This window comes from Coffea arabica, chromosome 11c (assembly GCF_036785885.1).
Source record: "Coffea arabica cultivar ET-39 chromosome 11c, Coffea Arabica ET-39 HiFi, whole genome shotgun sequence".
Classification (NCBI taxonomy): Eukaryota; Viridiplantae; Streptophyta; class Magnoliopsida; order Gentianales; family Rubiaceae; genus Coffea; species Coffea arabica.
The window spans coordinates 33,682,654-33,692,729 of record NC_092330.1 but is presented as its reverse complement, the minus strand read 5'-3'; the positions used below and the strand labels follow the sequence as shown (position 1 = coordinate 33,692,729).

Below are 10,076 nucleotides of genomic sequence, written 5' to 3'. Positions count from 1 at the left end.
TTTTGAATTTATAATTTAAATTTATCATACTTTCTCTACTTCATTTTTTTTAATATTGCTATGCACTTGATTTCTCTTCCCCCCTAACCAAAAGTTTTGGCTCCCTCTCACTTTAGTGAGATGTGCAAGCCTAACAAGCTTACCTGCAGATCACTTGAAATTTCCAACCTCTCACAAACTTCACTGGATAAAACCATATTCAAAGCAAGGAACATGATGCATTCAACCTTTATTCCTTTCATTTTATTTTAATTTTTGGGTTGAGCCATTCCACCTTTATTCCGTGAGAACATGATAAATAAGGCCCCCAAGCCATTCTTTACGCCACCACATCTCTCATCAAAGACCTCAGCCGCTTCCCGCAATAGCTAGTAAAACTTTGCCAACTACAAGGGGCCACCAATTGCAGCCCATTCAGCCACAACAGCAACTGCACACAATTCAGCAGTTGAAAGAGCTGTGCCCCGCTCAACGAATGAAATTGTACCCATCACCAGGGGCCATCCACCGTCTCAAGCAACCAATAAAGCAATGGAGATGGACAGGATGAAGGAAGTTCTAGGAACACATGAACCAGATGGCCGTGATTTTGATGTAACACCTCTCGTCCCCATCGTTGAGGATATCATAAAACGTGCTACATTTCTTGGCGGTGTATGTTATTGTTACTTATTTATTGTCCTCGTTTCACGATATGTACATAATGGAGTGTATATATATGTCCTTGTCCATGAATGTATTATTCAGTCTGTCACCTGTTCTGACATTAAATTGTATCTCTGTTGTGCATTTTAGGGGGCACAAGATCAAGATTATGCTGATACATGGGAGGATACGGCTATTCGCAGAGGTTCCATTGACATGAAAGAATTAACATATGCTATCAACAAAACAATTAATGAGGTATGCGTTCTGTTTATGTACATATCAGAGCTCCAGCGGACATGGGACTTCACGAAGCACTAGACACAATTTCAACGAATTCAACCATGTTCGAAATAGAAAATGAAATTGCACTAACACGCGCGCACACAAAAAGAGGACATTGCATAGACAGATCTCAGACTAAAAAAATATATTGTGCATTTGTACTTTACTGACATTGTTACTCAATGTTGTAAACGTAATGTATGGCAGATAATCTGCAACTGCAGTTCGGGAGGAGATGAACATTTTGTTGCTATGGCACTCTGCCGGTCACTATCAAGATATGCGTGGGAGGACAAGGTGGCAATAGCTCTTGCAGCTTTTGCTGTGAGTTATGGTAAGTTCTGGCTGGTTGCTCAGCTTCTCACTACGAATCCACTGGCCAAGTCAGTTGCAGTAATTAGGGAACTCCCAGAAATAATCGAGCACACTGAAGCCTTGAAGCGAAAGTTTGAGGCAGTTAGTAACCTCAGTAAGGCAATGCTGAATGTGACTTCTTGTATTATTAACCTCAAGGAGCTCCCCACAGAGTACATTGGTCAATCAAATGAAGTGGTGTTTCTTACTGCTCATGTCCCCACAGCAGTTTACTGGACTCTTCGTAGCATTGCTACTTGTTCATTTATATTGAACCTTACTGCCCTTGGACCCGAGTATGTTTCCAGTTTTCCCTTCTGGCCAAGCTATATTCTTGGTTTCTCTGACTATTTGGTCTGTTGATAGAAAATGTCCTAGTAGCTGAACGTGCTGGCATGTACAACAAGGAGATACCTTCTGCACTATTTCTTACAATGTTTTTAGCAGTACTCCACTAGAAAATTATGTTTGCCTGGCTATTTGTAATTTTCATTAATGTAATGAAGGTATGACAAAGCAGTTAGACCAACATTTGCAAACTTATTATTCTGATTGCTTACTTGTAAGTTTTTGTTTTTAACAGGTATGTCGACTCAGCTGCAGAGGCGTGGGACTTGAATAGTTTGGCTCATAAGCTTGCCAAAATTAAAGAGGGCCTGGAAGATCAAACGGCTATTATAAAGAAGGAAATAGGTAAATTACCTGCATATTGAACTGTTCAGAATACTATGTGGTACACATACTATCATAAAATAGGTAAATCAGAATTGTGTAAACTACTTCTGCATTTAATGAAACAAAGTCTTCCCATGTTGCAGAGAAAAGGAGACAGAATGATGCATATAATGCACTTGTTGAACTGTTTAAGATGCCCAACACTGACAGCACGAAGATTCTTAGTGCTGTGATAAATGTTAAGGAGGACCAGCTGCCCCTGTATGATGGAACTAACAATAAAAGAGTTTGTCACTGCTCTTCACCAGAACTCATCTTCCCTGCTTTTGCATGTTGTCTATCATAGTATCATGTATGTGACGCCTTTCTATCTTTTGGATGATGACAGGCTAGCCTTGACATATTGAGACAGAAACATGTTTTGCTACTTATTTCAGAACTTCACATACCCCAAGAAGAGCTCTCTATCCTCCATCAGTTTTACACCGAATCAAGGCAACAGCCAACTAGGCTAGATAAACAGTACAAGGTTGTTTGGCTTCCAGTTGTTGATACATTCTCAAATGCAACTGATGAGCAGTTTGAGCTTGTCCAAAACTCAATGCCATGGTACTCGGTTCACCCTATCATGCTTGAGCGTGCTTTCATCAGATTCATCAAGGACGTCAAGAGCTTTGACAAGACACCTCAACTTCTGGCCTTGCATCCACGGGGAAACTTATCAGGTTACAATGCTCGGGACATGATGTGGGTTTGGGGTAATTTAGCTTTCCCTTTCACTGAAGAAAGAGAAAAAGAACTATGGATGGAAGCAACCTTGATAGAATTGTTAGCCGACTCCATTCATCAAAACCTCTTACTTTGGGTATTGACATCTTTCTCATCTCGGAAACCAATAAACTCGCTAATTTGGGTCAAGAAATAGTAAAATAAGCCAAACTTGAAATTCTGCCGAGTGGTTTTACATTGCTTCTTTGTACCAAGTATATATAATAGTATTGAACATATTTCATGTTACACAGGCTGATCAAAACAGATACATATGCTTGTATGGTGGAGCGGACATTGAAGGGATCAGGAGATTAACAACTATTATGCGGTCTGTTGCAAATACTGCACGTATCCCTCTGGAGATGCTCTATGTGGGGGGAAAAAACCCGAAGGAAAGCGTGAGGAAAAACAATTCCATCATCCAGGCTGAAAACCTAAGCCACATTTTGCCTGACCTGATTAAGATCCAAATTTTCTGGATGAGGCTGGAGATCATGCTTAAGTCCTGGGGTCAACACGGCATGTTCGTGAAGAGTGATTTAATACAGCATGTTGGGAAAATAATTTGCTATGACAAAGATGGCGAGGGATGGGCTCTCATTGCCAGAGGCTGGCATGAGATGGCTAAAGGAATAGACAAAGAAGTTTACCAGTGCCTGAGCAAGTTTAACGAGTGGAAGGACAAAGTTGTTTACCCCGACGGCTTTGTGATTGCTCTGGACGAGAAACTTCGTGAGCTCCATACACCTCATCACTGCAACCGCCTGATATTGCCCGAAAGTAGTGGGCACATTCCTGAGAAGGTGTCTTGTGCTGAATGCGGCCGTCCCATGGAGAGTTTCTTCATGTACCGTTGCTGCACCGATTAAATTCAGCAATTATCTTGAACCCAGATCACGTTAGCTTTGGAGAACCAATCTTGAAGAATAATAAGCAAGCAGCTCCTGGTTCTCCAAACTAAACTAGTACCATATATTCAAGAGTTTGCTATTATTCTGTGATACATAAAAGAATAAATTTGCTGTAAGTTTTGCTTCCGTGGCTTTTATGCCTCCTATGATGACACTAATAATGCTGTGTGCTGTAAAAATATTAAGGGCAAATTCCACTTTACCCCCCTGTGATTTAGCATTTTTTCACATAACCCCCCTATAGTTTCAAAAGCTATACATAACCCCCTTATGGTTTGGATTAAAGTGTCAAAGTAACGGAAATAGTCACTCGTAACGGCGTCACCTAAAATGTCAAAAATACCCTTATGTAAGGTTGAAATTTATGTATTAACCAAGGGGGGTTATGTGTATATTTTGAAAATCATAAGGGGGTTATATGGTAAAGTATTAAACCATAAGGGGGTTATATGGTAAAATATAAAAATCATAGGGGGTTAATGTGTCATGTATTTATAAGGGTAATTTCGACATTTTTAGAAGTTCCGTGACGAGTGACTATTTCCGTTACTTTGACACTTTAATCCAAACCATGAGGGGGTTATGTATAGCTTTTGAAACCATATGGGGGTTATGTAAAAAAAGGGTAAACTACAGGGGGGTAAAATATAATTTACCCAAATATTAAATATTCCTAGTATTGACTAAACAAAGCTTTCCTCTTAATTAACCTTGTCATTATCTCATCTTCCTCTCAGTTTTTGGCCATTTTTTGTTTGACTACCTTTACATTTTTTTTTTCATTTTTTCTTTTTATTCCTATTATATCTTTTGTAGAATGCAGAAATAGTAGTTTGCTGCTGCGAAGAAATTAAGCTTCCCTGGTGATTACTGATTACAAACATATGCAACTTTTTTCTGGTTTTTTTTGTGATTATTTTCTGTTTTCGTTCTGCACTCTACAACCAAGTTCTTCTATTTAATTGCTGCTCGGTGTTCTGCCAGTGAAGATCGATCAGCGACCTCTATAATTGAGAGGAGATGGTAAGTGATCATTAGATTCATTCATTTTTGGTGTAATTCATTCTTGATCTTTAGCTTCCTCTTCTTTTATAAAGAAAGTTGATCTTTGGTATTCTCCTGAGTTCTTACTCATGAAATTCAAGGGAAATAAACCAAACAAACATACGCAAGTAGTAATCGTAACAATCCGAGTATTGAACAACTACAACAACGTGAGAATTGAATGTTTTAATCGGAAATGGTCGGAATGAATATTGAGTTTTGATGTATCTTCAATTGACGCGTCGATTGTGAGCCAACGAACACAATGCCTCACTGAAGCAAAACCCTAGAATTGAACTTCAAACTGATTTTGGAGATGAGAGATCTAGAAGCAATAACTCAGGGAAAAAAAAAAAAGAAACGTATACACCACAATGAAAACCAAAAAGAAAATAAAAGGTAATTTGTTGATATAAAATTACTGATTTCGACACAGATTGAACAAGTTCTCTACCTTGTAATCTCACTGCTTGCATTATTATGTATGATCGCCATTACCATTTGGCAACAAGATTAAATTATCCCTCATTCCCGCTTCCCCCCTATTTGCTTCTTAAATATCACCCTTTTCCTATTATAAAAAAATTAAAAAAAAAAGAAAAATTTGAGTCAAATTGAGGACACTTTTTCGTATTTTGCCAATAGCATAATATTTATTATGCGAGAATCCAGCACTGTATCGACAGAAATTTTCTTCCCTCGCAGCCATTCAAAACCCCAAGAACTTCCCAGTCAAGGCAATTGTTCTACTACATAAAGCAAGAGATCAAGAAAAACCAGCAATCCATCTTATCATATGGGTTGCATAACTTTGTGGTCGGCCTCTTGTTTTTACATTAGTAATTTTGGTTATAGGAAGTAGTGATCCTTTACAACACTTTAATCGCTTCTGCAGACATACACAAGAGAAGTTACACTGCTACTTATATAAACTTCAATTCTTGTTGTATCGTGTTGAAGTATATTCATATAAAAATATCCAAGGTGTACACAATCATTAATTCGAAAACTTAGGCAGATTTTTTTTTTTTTTGAAGATAAGATGTATTAACAGTGAATAACCTTTTTTCTGATAGCTCTATTATAGTTTGGAATTTCATCCTTTTTGGAAATACTTTAATTCGTTGGGATGTACTTATAACAAAAATTATTAGTTGTTTAATACACCATAATATGAAAATTCCAATGTCTCAGTTTATATTTGGGATATTCTTGCTCAAAGACAATTTGGGATTCTCCAAGACCATTGGATTCAGTTTCGATTTGTGTAGAAGGAATGAGATGCTGGTGAAAAAGGGTTAAAAAGCGCCTTCTTTTCTCAAGACTGGAACAACCATTGTGGCTGGTTTTTCAATTAGGTTGTGCAAGTTTTCTTATCAATTGATGTTTTAAAGCAACAGTGAAATGGCTTCTTCGAGACAACTGTTTTTCATAGCTATATGTAATGAAATCTTCGTCAGAGTGGATTGATGGATATGTTGTGCAAACATGCATAAGACTGCACACGAGTCGAGCTAATCACAAGCAGTTGGACGAGTCAAAACTCGATTTGAATTTGATTAGCATTGAGTTCGAGTTGAGTTCGAACTGATTAAGTCGAATTGGAACTCAAAAATATTTAGTTTGTTAGTTTACGAGTCTGTTCAATTTCATATATTGATATTTATTTGAATAGTAAAATTATATAAATTTCCCTAATATTTACTATTTGTGAAGAAAATTTATTATTTTATTCATTTATTTTAAAATAAAATAATTATTTTTATTTTTTTTAAGATCAAATTTAAGTTCGACTAAACTCAAATTTGAGTCGAGTTCGAACTCAAATTTTAAATTGAGAGCTCGTCAAGCTCGAGTTTAATAAAATTAAATTGAAACTTGACTTGGTTCAATTAGATCAAAGTTCGATTCAACTCAACTCGTTTGCTTTCCTAATTTCAAATCTTCTTATATTAAAAAAAATATTCACTCATTGACTTACCTGTAGAAGCTAAAACTCCAGTCCAATGTAATATCTTGACCCAAAATAAATTCTTATTGGCTCTCATTAGAAACCAAGATTAGAGCCCAAGAGAAATACAGCTCCGTTTCAGCAAAACCTCAAGGCCCATTAAGGCCTCGAGATAACGACCAAATTAAGCTTCGTAGCTTTCCAGGAGATAAAGCCCAGTCCATCTTTTACGGGTCACACTGGACGTTTCACCAGTGACTACACAGTCTTGATAGTTGAGCCATATTTTTGCATTAACAGTTTGGTGCTGTTTAAGGAAACGATTAGTTTATCATCTTCTAAGATATTCATCAAGAGTTTAGTCAATAAGACCATCAAAGTGAAAATAAGTTGATGGTTGGATCTAGATTCCAGTAAAACAGTCATGCAAGAGGAGTAGATCTAAGGATCTCTACATTCAAGCTGTAGATGGAAGAAGAAGTAAGAAAATTAAAAGAACCTCCACTAGAAGGAGAGAGAGAGAGCTAAGAATGAAGTTTGGAACGCAAATTGCAAGGAAACAAATGAATTGAAGAAAGATGATAGCGCATGCATTTTACCTTACACTTTGCGTAATTTGGAAGCTACTCTCACTCAAGTCGAGACTCGCAGGTCCTTCAGTGTTGAAAAACTGTTAATGTTAAAAGAATTAATCTTATACACAACGTCAGTGTATACACTATCATCGTTAAATACATGACACCTGTCCAAAATTTAAATTTAAAATCTAAATTTTATGCAAGTGTCATACATTCAATCGTAATGGTATATATACTACCAGTGTATAAAAGGCTTACTGATATCAAAATACCAGCTCTGACGAGTCTGGACTCGATCACAATTAAGTATCAGATTAAAGTTGGAGCTCAACAACTCTGAACTCTCCCTGTAATATCACTACACTCACCCGTTCCCATGCGCAACAGCCACTGTTTGCTCCACCACCTTTCTCTCCAGTCCATGAAGGATGGCGAAGATGAGCATTTAGCGTCTTTTAAGGAAGCTTTGAAGTCTGAAAGAGTAGGTTTTCCTTTCCAGTCCATGAACAAATGTTACATTCCTTTCCAGACCAACCAATACCATCAAGTATTTAATTTTGTTGCTTGAGCTCGAGTCAAGCATTGGGCCAGTTTATTAAGTCGGGAAACTAATGATTCATTCCATTATGGAAATCACCCAATTTGTTCCGATAGCTTTTTGCCAAAAAAAAATGGTGGGTGACTTTCCATTGAAGATGATTTCATGCTTTGAAACCTTTTTATTTTGAAGACATGCAATTGTGACTTCGTGGATTACTCATTGTGTATAAATGAATAATTTGACACTATCGACCATGAAGTTATGAATCTCCAAGGATTTTTAAAAAGCAATTAAATTTTATGTTGGACGTTTTATACACTTAGAGACTTTAAGCAATGAAGGCACAAAAAAACTTGAAAAAAGAAAGTGTGATTAAATAATTGGAAATATTACAAGAATTCCAATGAAAAAAAACGAAGGAAATCAATACATTGAATAGGTAAAAAGCACAAACTAATAGTATGATCATCTTAAACAATTAGAATGTAAACATACTAAATTTAGCAAATTGATCAACGGATTCATGTATGCATGTTTTATGCAAAATTCAATACCATATAAATGTTTAAATATCATAACCGGTAAATGGCCAAGAGAATCATTTTTCTCATCGACCTTTCATCATGCACATTGTTGTGAAATTATATGTGAACAATTACTTTCAAAATACTCCAAATGCCATAAGAAATTTGTAATCACTATAACATTAAAAAAAAAGAGAGAATAGCATTTATTAACCTTTGAGGTTGCATGTACAAGTACTAGCCTCTGAACTACTAAAAAAATAACCAATGAATAAGGATAGATTTTGAAGTTTTTTGTTGGTTAAGTATCATATTATGCTTCTCTGAGCAATTGGGGAAGGATAAAAGAAAATGAAAGCAGAGTAATAGAGAAGAAAAAAATAAGAATAATGAGTAAGAAAAGAGAAATCAAACATGATTTATCTTGAAACAATATTTGCAAGTGAATAATTTTGGAATTATTTTTCGATAGGAAGATTATTTTGGCAAAATACTCTTTCTTTGAAATTATTTTCTTCCTTTGCACCCCAGAAAAAAAAAATTAAGCATTTTCTACCAACTCAGAAGCATCTCTTAAGTTAATGAGCCTTATTTAATTAATGGCTCAAAACTGAGTAGCTTTCATAGCTAAAATTAGAGCACATGTTTCGAGACCAGTGATATGACTGATATCCAGCTTCTTCACCGCAATTTATTGGAAGAAAAATTTTCAACAACTGAATTTAGTAACCTGAGGAGTCAAATTAAAATATTATTTTTCAACACATGAGATGTAAAAAAAAAATAAAAAGGAAAAAGACATCAGAACTACGCAGAAAGTGAAAACCTAGAAATACATTTGGGTTGGAATGGGCTTTGGGACCAAAATTGTGGAATGGGTTAATTTCACATACCTCTCCTGAGGCTTTTGACAATTGCAGAAAGATCCCCTCAAGTTCTAAAAATTTTACCTACCTCCCCTATTTAAGTAACGTTCTAGACTCAAAAGGCTATATTTTTTTTCAAAATTTCCAGAATATCCTTGAGTTATAATTCACAACAAAAATGTAAAGGTAAAAAAATGGTTTACAGTCTCTATTTCAATTATCTTTACTTGCTATTCTAGATAAAATTTGTTCCCAAAATTAAGTAGTGAGTCAGTCATTTATCACTGAATGTGATATACACTTAAATGTATTAAATTCAATACTTAACAATTCAATAAGTTAATTGATTCAGATTTCAAATTTCAAACTTCACTATTAGCAAACGCACCCATAATCAAGTCAACCTCGACTTAAATTTTTGGCTCGAACTTAAACTGAAAATCAATTGAGCACCTATGGTTCGACTCATGTTCTCTAATTGATCTCGAGTATATAAATGTAATCTTTTCTGAAAATGAATTTATTAGCAGGTGGCCATAATGATTAACGAGAGTACAAGAGTGTATACTTTTTTATTGAGTTCAAGTGAAATAACTTTGGCCCAATTCGAGCCTTTTATCAAGTTGCTCAAAGCTTGAGCTGAGCTAAGCCACTGCCAATATCAGGCTTAGTTTGGAAGAAAAACTTTTATCAAAAAATGGAATGTGTCCAACTTGTCGAAACAAAATTTCTTAATACATCAACAGTCTAACTTAAAAGCTCAAACTCATGGACTTAATGTGTTAGTTTCAAGACTAGAAATAATGATTTTCTTCAGGGCAATTTATGGGAAGCATATTAGTAAGTCAAATTAAAAAAAATTATTTCAAGATTCGGGTGCTTCATTTTCGTCAGGCTATATTATGGGTTAAATTTCATTATAATTCTAGAA

At 35.7% G+C, this 10,076-nt stretch overlaps 1 protein-coding gene across 1 annotated transcript; it reads left to right on the top strand.

Moving 5' to 3' along the window:
- Nucleotides 1-379: 379 nt before the first annotated feature.
- On the top strand, nt 380-4,218 carry LOC113716481 (protein SIEVE ELEMENT OCCLUSION B-like). Its single transcript, XM_027240820.2, has 7 exons — nt 380-654; nt 796-903; nt 1,138-1,580; nt 1,868-1,977; nt 2,103-2,245; nt 2,348-2,824; nt 2,982-4,218. The coding sequence occupies exons 1-7, from the start codon at nt 532-534 to the stop codon at nt 3,597-3,599; spliced, it is 2,022 nt and encodes a 673-aa protein (XP_027096621.1). The 5' UTR covers nt 380-531; the 3' UTR covers nt 3,600-4,218.
- The last annotated feature ends 5,858 nt before the right edge of the window (nt 4,219-10,076 follow it).

Excerpts from the sequence above, each read along its gene's own strand:
- LOC113716481 (XM_027240820.2), top strand. The coding sequence starts at position 532 with ATGGAGATGGACAGGATGAAGGAAGTTCTAGGAACACATGAACCAGAT. Across the intron at positions 1,978-2,102 it reads TATTATAAAGAAGGAAATAG|AGAAAAGGAGACAGAATGAT; the intron begins GTAAATTACCTG and ends CCCATGTTGCAG. Across the intron at positions 2,246-2,347 it reads ATGGAACTAACAATAAAAGA|GCTAGCCTTGACATATTGAG; the intron begins GTTTGTCACTGC and ends GGATGATGACAG.